General features: G+C 45.8%; 1 protein-coding gene across 1 annotated transcript in view; it reads left to right on the forward strand.

The window, feature by feature from the left end:
• Window positions 1-19,030, forward strand: part of TONSL (tonsoku like, DNA repair protein) — a 419,298-nt gene that overhangs the window by 342,376 nt on the left and 57,892 nt on the right. Inside the window, exons 18-20 of the mRNA XM_086966418.1 lie at window positions 3,784-3,878; window positions 6,453-6,609; window positions 9,425-9,503. Of these exons, the coding sequence (XP_086822544.1) occupies window positions 3,784-3,878; window positions 6,453-6,609; window positions 9,425-9,503 (331 nt within the window). The remainder of the gene's footprint in view (window positions 1-3,783; window positions 3,879-6,452; window positions 6,610-9,424; window positions 9,504-19,030) is intronic.

A 19,030-nucleotide genomic window follows, 5' to 3' on the forward strand; every position in this document is an offset into this window, starting at 1 on the left:
CAAGCTACTCAGTATCAGCATCAATCCCCCGATTCGTCTGCCTCTTTGGGAGGATCTTCTGTTGCTGCAGCAGGGGATGGTCCTCCACCCGAAACTGTCCAGTCTCCACCTCCTTGTGTGGAGAGTGAGCGGCGACAGTTGTCGTCTTTTGACCTGCCTCCTGAAGTCTGTAATGTTATCTTGGCAGCCAGGCGTCCCTCCACTAAGACGGTATCGCCTGCAGGTGGAATAAGTTTGTGGCATGGTACACAGCACAGGCTGTGGATCCCCTTTCCGCCCCTCTTTCAGAGGTTCTTCTTTTGTTTCTCTCTTTGGCCCAGCAGGACTCTGCTCTGGGCACTATCAAAGGTTATTGAAAGGCATCACGCACATGTTTCCTCCTGTCCCTTTCGTGATGCCTCAGTGGGACCTGAATCTTGTTCTTGCGTTTCTGAAGGGTACTCCCTTTTGAGCCACTAAACAATTGTCCTCTTCCTCTCCTCACTCTAAAGACTGCTTTCCTGGTTGCCATCACCCCTGCCAGAAGGGTGAGTGAGCTCCAGGCTCTCTCTTCTAAGCCTCCTTTTCTCTCTGTCCATCCGGACATAGTTGTTCTAAGGACTCGTCCTTCTTTTCTGCCAAAGGTTGTCACTGCCTTTCACATCGGGCAGACAATCACTTTGCCCACCTTCTTTCTGCCTCCACTTCCCTCAAACGAGGGGGAGAGGCTCCTCTGTCTGGACCCAAAATGTACGCTCTTTTTCTATCTGGACTTCACACAACTATTCCGGGTGGATGACCAGCTCCTTGTTGGCTACGTGGGCGACAAGAAAGGTCGGGCTGTGCACAAGCCGACCATCTCTCGGTGGGTTGTTCTGTGCATAAAGACGTGTTACTCCTTGGATAAAAAGGAGCCTCTAGTGGGGTTGCGCGCCCACTCTACCAGGGCACCAGCACCCACTACTGCTCTGGGATCTGCGACTGGGCGTTCCCTTGCATGACATCTGTCAGACAGCTACGTTGGCCTCGCTGCACATGTTTACCAAGCACTACTGCCTGGACAGACAAGTCCGGAGAGATGGCTTCTTTGGCCTTGCCTTTCTCCAGGACTCTCTGGTGTGATTTTGGTTTGCAGACCCACCACAGGGGTTAGTATTGCTGTGGTATCTATTCTAAGGTAAGCAATCTATTACTACGTGTTTCTTTCAGATGCACAAGTTAATTACCTTCGGTAATGATATATTTGTCAGAAACATTAGTAGTGATGGATTCCTTGCCACCCCACCCATACTCCCTGTTCTGCGAACGGATTTCTAGGGTTAAGGTCATCCCTTTCAGGGCCCTAGTTTCATGGCACCAGTGGTCAGTTTCTTGCATTGCTCTGTGTCCCTGGCGCGGAAAGTCGTGTATAGAACTGAAGTCAGCGAGCGTGGGCGCGTCCACGTAGCTCCGACAACGTCATCTCGGCACCAACGACGCATGCGGAAACGCACGACGACGCCTACTGTCGCACAGGGGTACTGCTGACGAAAACATTTTCAGGATCCAGTCTGATGCCTCTGGGAAATTCTAAGGTAAGGAATCTATCACTACTGATGTTTCATACAGATATATCGTTACCGAAGGTAAGTAACTTGTGCATTTCTCAACATGATGTATTTTGTTCAAGCAATAACCAGTACAACTCGACACTGATTCTAGATCTCATTCAGTTACCCAAATATGCTTCAGATATTCTTGCATTAATTCAGATCACTCCAGACATGTATGTGTTTTCCAAAGATTTTCTTTATTGAGGACATTCAGGCTCTGACCCCATGTTTCAGCCGCAGTCCTTGAGCTTTTTGGCCTGTTAGCCTCCTGCATCCTGCTTGTCAGATGGTGTTATGGGGTGGAATCTGAAGGCTCGGTGGGTCCAGCACCAGGGCAGTCCGTCAGATACTCTCTGGTAACTGCACATGATCTGCAGTGATGGCTGCTGGCCTGCCATCCGACTAGCGGCAGACTCCTCTCCCTTCCCCACCCAGACCTGACGGTGGAGACACATGCATCACTCCTGGGTTGGGGGAGGTCATCTGGAGGGAGAGATCAGAGGACTCTCGTCTCTGGCGGAAACCATGCTCCATAGAGTTGCAGGTCATTTATTAGGCGCTGGAGGCCTTTCTGCCATCCATCCTGGGGCAGGCTTGATGCTGTTAGTTTAGAGTCTTTGTTTGTTATACTAGGTGCACCCATGAAATGCAGAAGTTCTACTTCAGTGTGCAAGTATTAAAAATGAAAATAATAATGAAAATGTCCATGGCATGCCACTTATTGTGTATCAGCAGTGGAATACACTTTAGGCAACACCACAGTTATGAGGTATTCCTACGGGCAGTGCATTTAATGTAGCATTTCTTAATGAAAAGTGGAATTCATAATTCCCCAAAGGTGGCAGCTAAATTCCTGAAACATTAAGGTAAATTTAATTTACTTTTACATTTTTATTTGATAGGGATGAATGAGTTATGATTTTTTTAAATATATATAAGATGGTATGAAATTCGACCTTAGTCTAACCAAACCCTTAGTGAATGCAGCAAGTTGCCAGGCCTTGTTTTCTTTTCTGTGAGTGAAAATAAAGTAGCCTATGCTGATGAGCGTTCCCGGGAATGCCCAAAGTAACTTACACTGAGGGCTTCTGCTATCAAAGTCACTTTACAAATTGGGCTGGAGAGGATCCATTTTTCCTTACTAGGAGCAGGCCAGGTTTACTGGCTACACTCTTCGTGGGCACCTCTTTATACGCACCCTCAATAGATGGGATATAATAGGACTTACTAGGAAGACTGATTCTTAATGGCTAAAGAACGGTTCCCTAAAATTCAAACCCTCCATTTGGGTCAGAGTTTTAATGAATTGGGGCAGAAAGAGACTTCAAGGAGCACGGGCGTGTGTAGCCGCCTAGGCAGTAGGGGCATGCTTGGTTAGAGTGTTTGGAGCAGGGCAGCATGTGGGAGAGACAGCAGAGGTGGGTTAGAACAGGGAGTGTAAAAAGGGTACTGTGGATGGGCATGTTCTCTGTTGAGTCTCTAGCACTGAGGGAGGCCTCTGGGTCTCTGTGTGCACATGCAGCCAATGGTCAGCCGTAAACTAACTGACAGACAAGTGGATTTCCTGCAGGCAGAGGCCTTCACCGTTTGTAGCCTTTGAAGGAATACCATGCTTTCTCTGTAGGACAGTTTTCCTGTGATAAAGAACGTGGTTACAGTCTTGAAATCAAACAATAAATCATGTTGTTGCTCGTGTATCTTTTTTAACTGGATCTTTTGACTTCGATGTGGTCGAACGTTCTTTTGACGCATTTAGTAAATGCGCCATTATTTGCCTAAATGAACGGCAGGTTCGGTTTCCCATCACCAAGCTTGTGTGATATTGTTGGTGTGGCGCTTTCCACACTGCCTGCAAATATGATAGATGACCGTTAATACCCGGCAGGTGACACTCATTTTGTGCCAAACCTCATTGTACTTACATTTTATTTCTTCCAGGTCTCAATCAACTCAAACGGGTTGAGAGCTAATGTCCTTGGCTGAGGCAGTGAAGTGTCTGATGGCGCAAGCAAAGGCATCCCTTGGGCAGCGCCAATGATGTTTCAGTATACAAAAGAGAGACTATTGGCTTTGATACCATTTTCTGTGGTTGGATTTATGCCTTGAAGGAGTTGCTTGTTGCCTGGGTTTTTCTGAATGAAGGTGTGAAGGGGTGGGGTCATGCTTACACGGCTGATTTGCTTTTCCATTTGTCTGTTTTCTCTCTCCGCAGCACCCGGTCACAGCTGTCAACTCTGCTGCCCCTCCACCACTTAGAGTCCGGGTCAGAGTTCAAGATAACATTTTCCTCATTCCCGTGCCCCACAGGTAATGGCTATGCCCACACAAGCTACCAATTTGTGGTGTTCAGAGGTATATGTTTCTGCTCTCTCTTTAATCTTTACTGTTAACAGTAGGTGCTGTGACTTAAAGGGAATATGGCCACCATAACTGGTAATTCTGAGGGGAGTTTAGGGTTGTCTTTGGAATCATCTCTGTAGAAGCACCAGGTGGCCAGACTTGAGCAAGTGGTTTGATTGGTCATGGTTGCGGGACTAAAAATCACACCTTCACCCCTATCATCTCAACCCCTCTTGTCCCCCAAACCTAACTCTCCACCGCCCCAACACATTACTAGCAGTTCTTTTTCAAAGTATTGGGCTGAAGCATGTGTAATAATAATTCCTATTTGTAAAGCGTGATATTATCACCCCCATAAGGGTTTCAAGGCACTGGGGGGCCGTCGGGAAGATGAAGTGAGCTATTGAGTCACATGATCCTGAGCTGCCGCTGGGGATCGAACCATGAACCCTGTTCCCGAGTCAGCCGCCCTGGCCGCTGCACCACACCTCTGGATGTGCCCAAAGTGTGGCAGCGCACTAGTAGTAGGCAGTCTACTAGCATCAGGCAGTGGAGTGGAAAGTTTAAGCTTTTCATTGAATGGTGGTGAGGTCAAATCCATCCGGGATTGAGTGAATACCAACGTACCAGTGAACTAGCCTATAATTGCAAAATGTGTATGTGTTAAATTTGATATTGTGCACCATTGCCGGAAAACAATCAAGTTTTAAGGTGCAGGATACCAACCAAATAGTACAAAGCTGGAGGACAAATATAAAACTACAAACAGTAAATGACAAACGCCATCAAATGACCAAAATTGTTTAAAAAAAACTCACTACCCTAAATCAACTCCTACGGGTGGTACAGCAAGTTAAAGTCCTAAGCAACTTCACAATATTGAGGAAATTAATCAGCTGAATGAGATGCCTTTCTCGATTTTTAATTTAAATTGAAAAATTTGGAAACTAGATGAAAGAAATTGATCATTAATTGGGGTTGGTGACGAAGCACCTAAACGAATGATCTCTACCCTTATCAGGGTGATCCAGCAAAGTCACCTGAGCTCAGCCACCTGCTAGCAATTGGTCAGAGCAGACAGGATTAGCTAAGGCAATCTGTACATCATTTATGCAGTATGGAGACCTCAATAAATTCAAAATGTAAAACAACAAAAATATGCAAAAGCACAAAGTGCCAATAATAGTAGATGGTTACAATTGACCAGAACCTAGACACAATTTAAGGCTGACCCTGAAGGACCGCAGGCCAGATACTCCAACCAGGTTCGTCCTGGTCAAAGATTTTAGCTTCTGATTTACTCAAGTTGTAATCTACCACAGTGTGGCACTTCAAATCTCTAAAGGTGTCAGGCACACACCAACAGAATTATCCAGTCCAGGTCCAGTCACCTGGGTACTTCCTGGAAAGGCCTTTTTCAACCAACTGGCCCATTCCACTTCTTTGTCCTGATTACAAGAGGGAGCAGGTTCAGTCCTACAGCGCTTCTCATAGGCCACGGACAGCAGGTCCTGTCCTCTTCTGATCCACTGTAGGTCCTGTTTTCTTTACTGCAAACAGACACAAAATACAATGCGTTAGGACATTGTCAAGATGGTGATAGTCTTCTTCCACACTAAACCTGTGCTCTAAGGGCTGCTAGTAATTGTGGGGAGCATACCATGAGAATCCTAGTATCCTATGCCCCCCTGCCATATCTAACACTAAAATTCAGTTAGATATAGGTATTCTATCCACAATAAACCTAGAGGCAGAAGCCTGGTAGAACAAAAGCAGGGTCCTCCAGCAGTGGATATACAAGCATTTTCTTTGCATCATTTTCTCTTCGTTTCAAGTACACCACTAGTGTTCTATCTAAATCACAAATTGACATTCAAACAAGATTTGATACTCTAGTGCCCAAATCTCTGCCTTGACTATCCCCCTGCAAATTCTGTGGAATTTAGAGGAGTCCCCTCTACCGATTCAGGTCAGCCGTTGTTTGCTCCTGGGTGGCATTTCATACCTTTTCACCTTTATTTAAGGATGAGCAGAGGCTGAGAGCGGACAGAGGCTTATGCCAATTAGCCTTCTGACTGTTCGTAACTTTCAGAAAGTTACTTTTCCTTAACATGTATAACTAATCTGACTTCATCGTTCAATTGTATTTTTGATAGCTATTGAAAATTGTGGGTACATTTTTCTAGCTGGCCATATTACAAAGATACAATGTTACTAGATAATATCACTCCCTAGTGTTTCTCTGTGGACCAGCCAGCCTTCCTGCAGTGAAAATAGCAGTGCCCTTGATCTAACAGTTCTCTACATGAAGACTTTAAAAGAATTCTGTATGTGCTTATTCATAGAATCTTGACTGTGTTGTAGGAATTGAAGACCTGCACATTGAAGATATTTTGTTTGACTTATCTCACATCATTTATTTGGAAAACGGTGTCGATAACCAAAGGTGGGAATTACTTGTGTGATTTCCCATTTTCTATTATTTTAACAGCACTGAATTAAAAATTGAATGAACTCAGCTGTTTGTTTCTTCATTTTCAGTGGGAGCGAGACACGTCCTGTGTCCTGGCTGGAAGAGCAGGCTTCGAAACGTTACTACCAGATGTGTGGGCTGCTGCCTAGGCTGACCCTGAAGAAAGAGGGGGCCTTACTGGCATCTCAGGATTTGATACTGCATGTACTGCAAAGTAACGAGGAGGTGGGTGCATCTATATTCATCCATGTATGGCCTGACACTAATCAGAATCTCAGTTTCTTATTTGATCGTCCAAACCTCTCCTACCGTGTGTATGTTTTTCCACCTTCTTGTGTGCTGCAATTCTGTCTTATAACGTGTGTTTCATATATGATCTTGAGTGTGCCGCTTTGAGCTCTTATTGCTGTATTAGAATTTGTTGACTGTCTTTCTCCTGCTCTGCAGATTGTTAAATTGTTGCAGGGTAGATGAATCTGTCTCTTGCTTGTTTCTTGTGCTGCCCCTTGCTGCCCCTCACACTGTACTCTATGATCTGCAATAGCTGGGCCCCTCAAATGCTGAATTTTGTTTCACCAATTGCTGTATTTCTATTCTTCCGGGTTACCAGTATATATTGTGCAGTAGGATGGTTATTCGCTTCAAGTGCAAGACCTGTTGAAGCATCTGAACTTCAGCATTCCACAGTAAACTTTTAGTTAGTAACTAGGGGAGTGGAGCGCATGGTTCCATTATCGCATTCTGACACATGGTATGGTCCAGTAACGTAGGTCTTGAACGCTCCCACATGGCTGAGATCCCCTAAAGTGTCTCATTTAAAAGAACATTCCTGACCAAGCCAACTCAGAGTGCTATTCGGTCAGAATAGGGACGGCTGTAAGGAGGCGCACCTGCATTGCTAGCAGTAGGCGCACACCATTAATTAATGGCAAACTCATGGTCACTGCCTCTGTTTTATATGGCCTAAGCTTCAGCTCGTTCAACTTCTTAAGTTGTCTACTTTAGTTACAGCACAAACAGTGCTGCAGCCTCAGAGACTTGACTTTAGGTCGCCCATGGTGCTAGAAGCAAACCCATGGCTGTGCCTCTGATGAATCCTCCTGATGACCAAATATATGTATTGGACAAAAGTGGTGACAATATGAGCTGCAATCATGGTGCCACATGCCTGTATTGTAAATGTAAATTGATACTTGTATAGCGCACTACTCACCCGCAAGGGTCTCAAGGGGCTTGTACGAATACCGCTGTGGAACCAATCCTGGCTTTCCCTGTGAGGCGTCCACTCCTGGGCACCCCCAAGGTGGAGGCCAGGCATCCTTAGCGTTGTGGGGGCCGTTGTGGAGATTAAGCAAGCTATTGCCCAGAGTTGCAGAGTGGGACTCCATGATTGGAATAGGCACAGAGGCGAGAATTATCAGGTCCGTGGAATTTTTGAGCCCAAGACCCGCCGAAGCGGGGAATTGAACCCTGGTCCCGGGCTAGACCTCTGCTCTAACCATTGAGCCACACTTCTCCACAAGTGTTGTAGATCCCATCCTGCAGGAACTAAAGTGAGTCTATGGCTGTACAGTCCTCAAACCTGTCAGGTCCTACAGGCCCAAGCGGCAATTCAGTCATTTAGGGCACTTACATTTCATATATCCTACTTGGCTAAGTAGTGATTTTGGTAAATTTACAACAAAATGCCATGCAGTAGATCAGCAGTTCTTAGCATGTGGTGCACGGATGCTGAGAGTTCTCAGTGCCTACAGTATATACACATAAAGACCAAAAATGATTTTTTTTAAATGCTCTGTAACTGAAGGTGTTTTGAAATTGAAGGCTAAAAGTTATATTGGTATTCTTAGTATTATTTGTGGGAGCAGCAAAAGTACGCAAAATCTGGTATGGATGGTCAAATGACCTCAATGAAAGCACTGGTATGTGCAGGCAAAAAAGGTCATGCATTAGGAGCAAAAAGATAAAGTTATGTGCTCTCTATATATAACATTTCATTTCCTCATTTAGGAATGAAAATAAATGTTAAAAAGCTCCACCTTTCCATTAATATTAAAATGTTGTATATTTTGTCTTTGTGAAATAAATAGATTTTATAATTTGTGTATTTACTTGATCAATAGTAGTTTCTGTATTTGTTTCTGTATTTTTGTGTTTTAATTTACGGTTCAAATCAAATAAATTGCTTAGTCTCTGGTTTCTGACTTCCAATAGTGGTTCAGTAGGAAAGCCACAGAAATCCAAAAGTTAAGAACCCCTGCTATAGATGAAATCAGTTAAGTTATTCGGTATTAAACTATTTCTCTTATTTTGCAATGAGTCTTCTTCTTGGGTAGCTTTATCTGGGTGAAGATTATAATTTGTGAGTAATACAGCTATAATTTTATCAGCTGTATTAAATTCACAATTGTAATTTATAATCCTACTGAATTCAGATGTGTAGGTATTTTTTCTGTTTGATTTTTTTTATGTCTGAACCTCCAAATAAATCAATTTCTAACCCTCATTGTTCTGTAGTCCATCGTCCTAATTAAAAAATGTTCTTCCACCAGCTGTTTTCTTCCAAAACGTAGGCAGACGTAGTGAAAGTGGTAGGATCGAAGACTACATAAAAGCACATAGTAATGAAAATGGTCACATTTCGACAAGCCATGCATAAGTCTTAAATTTCACTCATTGACTCCTCAGCAGCTAATTCAGGCAATTCAGTGCTAAAGGGCTCTCCTCCCTATGTCCAGCCTGAGGACCGTGTGGCCAGCGGGGTTCTGCAGTTGTGATCGGCACAAAAGATTTCTGGCAGTGCCGGATGCGTGATCGCAGTGTGGTCATTGTTCTAGCTGGATGTTGATCTCTCTCTTGCATGGCCATAATGAGGCCTTTCCACTCACCCTGAACCCCACGTCTCCACTGTAACCTACTGTAATCTGTTGGCCTGTGTTTGAAGGCTTAATGTGCCTACTCTTCTTTTCTAGAACAGTTTACAGAGAGGTGCTCATAACTCCCTCTAAGGACGAAGCCTTACATTGCTCTGTCGTTTTAGGTGCTGGCTGAGGTACATTCTTGGGACCTTCCCCCTCTCACAGACCGTTACAAGAAGGCCTGTCTAAGCTTGGATGTTGGTAAGTACTTAAAAAGATTATTTTTTTAAAGTTTGTAGGTTTTAGCAAGCTAAAAATGTGGTTGATTTTCCCTATAACAGATTTCAGTGTGATGCCATGCACACGGCACAGATTTCTGCAGTGCCACTCGCTGATACTTGTCGGTGGTTTAGTATGAGGCTGGATGGTAATGCAGATAATGCTAGTCCATGCTGTTAGGTCTACAAACCTTTCCGTTCTCCTTCGTTGCCACCTCCACATACTGCGATTGAAAAGGCCCTGTCTGTAGGAAACTGGACTTTTGTTACATTTGTCCCCACACTTTTTGCTCCCATCAAAACTACTAGCTGCTGGTTTTCGTCTCTGACAGGGCACTGAAGCCTGTCAACCAAGCTCCAGTGCCAGTGCTCTTTCCCTAAAACAAGGTAAAATGGTCTAATTGTAAAACAACTGGCACACACTTTGGCACCCCATAAGTCCAAGTCAAGTCAAGTCAAAAGTTTTTATAAAGCGCAACTTATCACCGTAAGGTCTCAAGGCGCTTGAGCAGAAAAAACAGTTAACGACATCAAGGAGTGTTCCTGGAGACAGCAGGCGTTTATTTAGGGAAGAGCCACGTTTTGAGACATTCACAGAAGAGTTTGTGTTCAGAGATGGATAGCATGTTGGGGGGCAATTTATTCCACAGCCGGGGGGCCAGATAGGAAAAGGAACGATGGCCGTTTCGGGATGTGCGGACACAAGGCTGGACCAAAAATGATTTATTGCTGGACCTTAGCGGTCTGTTGGGTACGTACCAATTCAGTTTCTTTAGGAGCTATTTTGGGTCAATGTTATGCAGGATAGAGTGTGTCAGACTCCGGATCTTAAAGTGGCTTCTCTGACGAATAGGGAGCCAGTGGAGTTTTTTCAGACAAGGAGCAGAGGCTGTTCTAGGTGGAAGGTCAAGGGTCAGTCTGGCCGCAGCGTTCTGCAGAGTCTGCAGTTAAGAAAGCAGATCTGCGTTGAGTGCTGCAAACAGGGCATTTCCGTAATCAAGACGGCTGATGACCAGACCCTGCACCAGAGGTTTCCTGGTTTCAATAGGAAGCCACTTGAAGATCTTCCGAAGATTACGCATAAACCCCGTAGCAGACGCCGGTTACCTGGCTGACATAGTTTTTCATGGACAGGGCATGATCTATCGTTATCCCTAAATTACGGACTGCTGATTTGGGAGGGGGACAGGTACCCAGTTCCAAAGGCCACCACTCTTGTGACTAAAATTCCTCAGCCTTGCCAAACAGGATGATGTCAGTTTTGCTGCCATTTAATTAGAGTTTGTTATTGCTCATCCAGTTACTTATATCAATCATGCAATTTTTGAAGCAAGAACGAGTGCCAGAGTAGTCTGAACCACATGTGATAAGTAACTGGGTGTCGTCAGCGTACGATACGGTTTCAAAGCCGTAGGATTTGATGACGTTAGCCAACGGGGTTAAATATAGTTTGAACAGCATAGGATTTAGGATTGGTCCTTGGGGTACCCCCACGGTAACTGGGTGACTACTGGAGACCAGGGAATCAACTTGAACTGTGTTGGAACGGTCAGTAAGATAGTTTTTTAGTCTAGGGCTTTTCCTCTGATAACTATCTCCCACAATCGATGTTTCAAGATGGTATCAAATGCTGCCGATAGGTCCAAAAGGATTAGAATTGCTGATTCCCCTTTGTCCAACGTAAGCCTGATATTATCCACAATCTCTAGAACTGCAATCTCTGTACCGTGGGCGGCACGGAAGCCGGATTGGGAGGGATCCAGAATCCCATGTAACTCCTCAAATGCAGTAAGCCGCTTGTTCACTAAATATTCCAATACTTTCCCAAAGTAGGGCAGTAGGGAAATGGGCCGGTAATGAACCATTTGGGTAGGGTCGTTTGAGTTTTTTTTAGAATTGGCCTTACTTGGGCATGTTTCCATTTCGTTGGTACCTTTGCTTGTTCTAGTGAAGAGTTAAAAATTTTCATGAGCGGGTTAGCCAATAATGGTAGGATTTTGGTACAGGAGCGGGGAGAAAGAGGGTCCATTGGGGAGCCTGCTTTTTATTTTGTTTAGGCCCTCAAGTACTTCGGTAACAGTTATCGGATCAAATTGAGTTAAACAAGGATTGTCCATGTGTGCAATCGGGAGGGGATTCACCGTCGTACTATTATTTTGCTGAAGTTGGCATGAGTCGATGTTCGAGAAGGAGGAATAGATTGTTTTGATTTTATTATCAAAGAAAGGGGACATAGAGTCCATCCATTCTTGGGTAGGCATGAAATGAGACTGTTCGACCCGAGGGCGAGGTAAATTCTTTTAGTATTTTATATAATTTTTTACTAGAATGGGCTGCATTGTTTATCCGCAGAGTCAAGTAAGTCTTTTTGGCCTATTTAATATTTTTTAGGTAAAGTGAATGCCGTAGCTTATAGCTATTTCTGTCCTCGTCCGCTTCAGTTTTCCACCATTGTCGTTCGGCTGCTCAACTGGATTGTTTGTCGGTTTTTAGGGCAGCAGTGAACCATGGCGATGCGATGAATTTCATATTAACATTTGTCTTGGGAATGACCTCGTCCAAGGTTTTCAGAATAGAGGTTTCTAAGTTAGTTGCCATTTGTTCCACTGAAGTTTCGAAGTCTGTTTGTTGCAGTTTAAAATATGTTTGGAAAGCTTCAGGGGTCAATTTGGGCCATGGGCGTATCGGAACTCTTTTTTTACTTTCGGAATTGGCCCCGGGATGTAATGAGAGACTGAACTTTAAAAGGTGGTGGTCAGTCCATAGCATGGGAAGCGGGGACCCATTACTCATTTTAGTTAAATTAGTACAAATTAAATCAAGTGTGTGACCAGCTCGATGAGTTGAACCAGTGACCCGTTGGGTCAGACCTAAAGTTTCCATTGTTCCACTCAAGTGGGTGGTTTTGGGGTCGGACAGGAGTTCGGCATGGTAGTTCAAATCCCCCAAGCAAAATATAGTTTTCAGTTGCCAACACATGGGAAACTATTGATTCTAAAAGAAAGTTAACAAATTTGGTTTGGGGTCAGGAGGTCTATATGCAAGGGCTACACACCACGTTTCCGTACTTGAAATTTTGATGTTGGCAATCATAATTTCGGCAGTAAGGTTGGAAAAAGATTCCAACAACTTAATCTCTATGGGGGCTTTGGCCGCAATTGCTATGCCTCCGCCTCTGCTCCCTACCCTGTCCACCCTGGTTAGATGGTACTCCTGGGGGAAAGCGATTATTATGTCCGTAGAGGCCTGACTGTGGAGCCAAGTTTCAGTAAAGAAACAGATGTCGGGTTTTTCGGCGTCTAGTAAGCTCCATAGCTCAAGTGCGTGTTTGGGTATAGATCTTGAGTTAAGGTATATCGCAGTGAATGATTTGTCATTCCTTTTTTGTTTCAGTGGCCTGTGGCCCAGTGATGTCCAACTTAGAAGCAGTGTTCGGGTTGTAACTGGGGGTGGTTACAGCGGGATGTTTTAAAAACTCGCTTGGAGGGATTATGTGACAGTTATCTGAATGGCTGAAAAATTTGAGCAGTCATCTCGGTGTTAGGAGGCTTTGAGGTGTTTTAAGATTTCAGCTCGTCGCTGGTATAGGACAACATTGTTGTGGAAAACGGCTTACCTTGGGATACAGAGAGGAAAATGGACAAGGGTCTGAGCGGCGGGCGGCGTCCTGGAGCGGACGGGCGCAGATGGGCTTGCCTTTAGCGTGCCTTCGGCGCGTTCGCGCTGATGAGGGCTTTAAGTGGGGAAGGAGGCGGGTCAGCTCCTATGACACTGGCCAACCAGAAGATGGAAGGGTGTAACGGGCTGCCTGTCCCTCCGTTCAACCGGAACACGCCGTTCCGGACCGGGGAGCAGCCTAGAAGCAGAGTAGAGTGTGCAAAGTGCAGGTAAAGAACACAGTAAAAACTAGATCGCTGTAGTTTAAAAACACGCTGACACTACGAGTTCCCCAATCAGCCTCAAAGCATTGCTGTTCAGCCCTCTAGCATTAGCGCTGCAGTTTCAGTTAGCAGTCATGTTCCCGTATTTCGCTGTGCGCGTCCGCGCTGAGGAGGGCTTTAAGTGGGGAAAGAGGCGGGTCGGCTACTATGACGCTGGCCAACCAGAAGATGAAAGTGTGTAACTGGCTGCCTGTCCCTCCGTTCAAACGGCGCAGGCCGTGACGGACCGGGGATCAGCCTAGAAGTAGAGTAGAGTGTGCAGAGTGCAGGTAAAGAACACAGTAAAAACTAAGATCGCAGTAGTTTAAAAACACGCTGACACTAAGAGTTCCCCAATCAGCATCAAAGTATTGCTGTTCAGCCCTTTAGCACTAGCGCTGCAGTTTGTTAGCAGTCGTGTTGCCGTATTTCGCTGCCCATAGTAAGTGGTTCTTCTGGTACCTAGGGCATGGGTTCCAAACAGGGTCCCTAATGGCTGCAGCATGTATTATGCTTCCATAAGTGATCCCCATACAAATTGCATGCAACCTGCCATTGCAGACTGCATGTCATGGTACAAACTTTGAGTGAAAATACAACGTGGCACACTCACTGTGTGCCATTCCAGAGTCACTGCATGGAATATATCTAAATCACCCCTACATTAGGCCAGGTGCATTTATATTGCATGTACAGGCGTATCTGCATGAGCAGATATGCCTGTGTTCTGTCTAGTTTTATTGCTAGATGGTACAGTGAACAGGAAGCCATCTCAAGTATATATACTGGGCACTGGGCATTGCGAGTTACCCAGCTACATAATGGCTTCACTGAAACCTATCGCGTTTGGTCTCACACTTCAACTTGAGAACCTCCAACTGATGCCAGTATTGGATTTGCCCTGACATGCACCCAGAGGGCACCTTAGATGTTCCCCCTAAACCCAACTATTCTTCTAGTTTTCTGGCTGATTGGTTTCGACCAGCCTTCCACCACAGACCGGTTTCTGACCCTCTTGAAGGTGAGAGCTCGCTCTCTGAGGGCGGAAATAATGCCTGCTCCGGAGGACGATGTTCACACCTCCTCCAGCAGGATGGCTAGTTAATCTGCTTACCAAGGCCAGGTACTTCAAAGCCTCTGCCATCTTTGATATGCAAACCCGACTTCCCTCAGATCTGGGAGATGCCACCCCAAGCCCTGAGGCTCAATTGGCACCAGGACAGGTGGGAAATTAGCTATGCTAATGGGCGTGTTGCACCACCAGACTACCCACACCCATAATGTGGGCTGCCTGATGTGCTCAGCGAAAAAGGGTTCTACAGTATTGGTTTTGGTGGAATTGGTCACATAGGGGGTGTAGTCACCCCAAGGAAAAGTAGCCCATTGGCTACTGCCCAGCACTCCCCTTAATGCTCCTGTATTGAGTATTTTGATGGCCCTCTGACACCAGGATCTAAGATTTGACTGCTTGAAAGAAGAAAGACAAAGAAGGACTTTTGGCGCTAAACCCTGCCCGCCTGCTCCTGTCCCAACAATCGCAGAGAACCTGACGCAACCTGCAGCTGTGCATCCTCCAAAAGCCCTGCAGGGCTGGCAGCACTGTCACTCAGCCAGCGTCTCCCTTGAAGTGGAGGAGCCACTTCGCTGTAACCTGCAGATGCACAGACCCCTGACGCAGCAGCTACCCAGAAAGAGGACAACGTGCTTCAGGAGGTCAAATCCGTCTCCCTCCACTCGACGTTTGGAGTCGCCAGGATCCTCAGGAGCAACCCTGCACCAATACTCAGGGTACTGAACCCTTTGTGGCAACCAAGGCTTGTTCTGTGTCCAGCCCCGACATCAACACCACCGAGACTGACTCCAGCAAAAGAGAAGCCATAACCACGTGTGGCCCTGCTGTCCTGTTTTTGTCCCCCTCTGCATGTCTGACAGAGAACCGTGAGCGCATTCGACGCACAGGAATAGCTAACCAAAGCCCTATTCACCCAAGCTACCTGGCCTGAGTCAACGAGTACCGACTGCGCCCCCCTGCTCCAAGGACCTCACAAACAGAGCCCTCCTATTAGGTGCTCCCGGACTTGTCCCCAAGTCCCCCTCTGCAGCCTGTTTCTAGGCGGCCCGCTTCAATACCAACAGTAACATGCAAGGCTACCAACCCGTCCATCATCTCTGCACCTTATTACTCCAGGGCAGATAAACTCAAACTTCTAGTGGACCTTGGGACCTTGACCCTCCAGCACGTTAAGTCCTAAAGGAGTCCCCTGAAATGCGATTGCATTTCTGCGTAAAAGTGCATTGGTTTGACATCTTAGCTTACCTGTATATATTGATAACTGTAAAGGTACTTTTAACTAATCTTGAAGATTTTGGTGTCTAAAATAATATAAAAATCTGTACTATTTTTCAAAAATTGTTCTTGGGTTTCGTCTGGAGAGTGTCTCATTTATTGACTCTGTGTTCTTAACACTACCCTCTGATAAGCCACACTACCACAAAAAGAGCATTTGGGATTATTAGTTTAACACCTGTAAGCCAATAAGGGTCGCCGGTGCTATCTGCGTATTTTACCCCTATATTTGGTATAGTACATAGATAGCCATCTTCCTTCATTGTCTGTACCTTGTATTTGACATTTTCCTCTCTTTATTTTACGGTCTCTCAGTCCTGATGGAGTCCAGGTGCAAAAGGCCTGAAACCAGTTGAGACAGTCATTAGCTAGGTGTTTTCATCTGCTCTGTTTTTTTAGGTCTCGTAGCGAAAACAGCGCGTAAGCGCTGTGTCTCGCCAGAGATCTTTTGTTGCTGACTCTGCTTCCCAGGAGACAGCATCTGGCCGCGCGCATCTCGCAAAAGGCGATCGGTGCAGGCCACGCGCGCGCGAACGCGCTCGCCGTGTCTGTCTCCTGGGAAGCGCATACATACACAGGCACACTTCCCCCTTCACGCATGCGCGCACACACACACACACGAGCGCACATGCACGCACACATACAGAGACCCCCATCGCGCGCGCACACTCACACGCTCGCACACACAAGCGCACCGTCCCACTTACCGCCAGTCCGGTATTCTGTAGGCTCCGCGGGGCTCCGCCCGAGGGAGAGCCCCGCGTCACCGTGAATTATGTCCGCCTTCCAGCGCGTGGAAGATCCGGGGCCAATGGACTCCGAGAACGAGGCTGATGTCACAGCACCCCTCCCCGCCCCCTCCGACGCCGGACGACGCAGACTGCCATTTGAGCCGTGAAACCCCTTGTTTAAGATAAATCTGCTGAATTCCTTTACTTTAACTATGAATCATTACAACAGCTCCAGGACATTGTAACGCGTTTTCTGCCAATAGTTGCTAATCAAAGTGTGCCCCAAGAAGAAGAAAAACACCTGGGTTTGATGATTTTGCTAAAATTTGTACCAACAGAAATATAACACGGGTAAAACCATTGGTGCCAACTCGTACACAGCTGGAGCGGAGAACGCTTTACGGGGCAAGCAACACTCTCTTCCGGTGTAACAGTGTGGGCGGTGTCTCGTTGTCTGGAATGGGTGGGTCTCTTTTTCGGGGCGGGTCATATTTGTAACGATTTACAGGTTTACTGGGAAGCACCGCCCCGGGCTCTCTCAGCGGGCCGCCCCTCTGCCTGTCAATTAGTGTGAAATCAGCTTTCTGTTTTCTTTCTCGTATTGAAAATGATTTTAGGAGAAAGCAGGTCCGACTTCGTCTTACATTTACCATCTGTCCATGGACTGGAGGTAAGGGGCACCTCCGGAATCTCGCGCGTGAATCGGAGGGTGTTGAATGAATGTATGCAGAACGAGAAGGGCCAGTTAACTGGACACGCGGACGACTCTAACAAGGGGTGGGTTCCGTTATGTTTACAGTGTTGGGCAATGATTTTCTTCCGATCCATGGCCGAATTTGGGAGTGGAAATCTGACGAGTTTACTGAAAGAGGCTTCGCCGCCCCTGGCCCTCATTAAGGTTACTAAGTGTGACCCAAAACTGTAGTTTTGCATGGACAGATGTGCGTAGGATGAAGTTAATGCTTGTGGTGAACAGCAAGTAAAGAATAGAGATTGTGGTAAACGGAGAGCTCGTAAGAAAGACTTAGTAATAAAGGACTTCCTAAAATATTTGTAGGGTAAATGCATTTGATTTCCTACCAACAACTTGTTGTGCTTCATCTGTTTAGAAATGGGCATGTGTTGTGTTTAACTTTTATGCAATGACGCTTCCAATTTGGGCCATAATTTAGAAGTGGAAGCCTGAAGAGTTAGATTGGAGGGGGAGGTTTATTTGTTTGCTCACGCACCGCTTCGCGTTGCCTTGGTACTTATGTCTATAAAAACCTGCTAAATCAATGTTAAGAGTATTCAAGTTGTCAGTATCGTTCTATGATTAATTGCCTCCCTCATGTATTCTTCCGAAGGTGTTAATTTTGTAATGGTAATAATGGGCTTGAAGTGCCATCAGATGTGATTGATTGCATCCCTCAGTGCGGGCTGCTCTGTGCGGGCTGCTCTGTGCCTTTTTATTTTCACCTAATGTTAGGCTGAGCTCACGTTAAGACTAACATTGGAGTGATTTTGAAGAGTGTTTTGTTATTTTATTCGTTTTACCTGGACTTAAACCCTTGCCGTGAAAATTTCCTTCCAGCAGGCAGCAACTGTGTAATATAAATTAACTTGAATATTACACCGTCCTGTTTTAGTTGATGTTCTATGTATTTTTAGAGGGAAATTCCACCATTTATATGGTCTTGTAGTGCTTTCGGAATCTGGGCACACTTTACTGCTCTCTTTGTGACTGGAGTCGAAGTGCGCTGTGGTCGTGCCACTTGATTGTGTGATGTAAACTGTGAAGGTAAATCATGTTGGATAATGGCTGGTAAAGTTAGGATGATGAATTGTTTAGAAATAGATTATATTGAAAAAATGTCAGGTTAAATCGTGATGTTGCCTTGCAGCACTTCTATAGAGTTTTCTTACCACTGAGGGGCTTAAAGTGTTTCTTGGTGATAGAGTAAGACACTACTACTTTTGTTGTGTGTGTGTGTGTGTGGCTGGTAGTGTTTACATTTTTTTAGTGCTTTCTATTTGAAGTCATGTGTGATGCTTCAAACTTGTTACGGCACACTTGTATTTGCAATCTGCACTTAAGCACAGTGTGAGGTTGAACATTTCGTGAGGGATAGTCACATTTGCATATACCTACCTACCATAATTACTAACACAACAGCGGCTCGCCTACCGCCGACCCTGATGGCCCCACTGCCCTGCTTACAGCCGGCCTTATTACCAGTTCCTCCTGCATCCCGCCCATCTCACCTGCCCTGCTTACACCAATCTCCCCTCTCACTTGCCCCGCTTACACGTTGACCCTTTCACCTGCCATGCTTATAACCATTTCCTCTCCCCTGCCTACAACAATCGGCCCCTATCCACTGCCCTGCTTTAAACAACATCCTCTCACCTGTCCTGCTTACAACAATCGACCCCTCTCGCCAGCCCTGCTTCTAACCACCTTATCTTGCCTGCTCTGCTTATAATCGACCCCTCTCCTCTGCTTACATCCACCCCCCGCCCCCTTCCCTGT

This window comes from Lissotriton vulgaris, chromosome 4_1 (assembly GCF_964263255.1).
Source record: "Lissotriton vulgaris chromosome 4_1, aLisVul1.2, whole genome shotgun sequence".
NCBI classification, from domain to species: Eukaryota; Metazoa; Chordata; class Amphibia; order Caudata; family Salamandridae; genus Lissotriton; species Lissotriton vulgaris.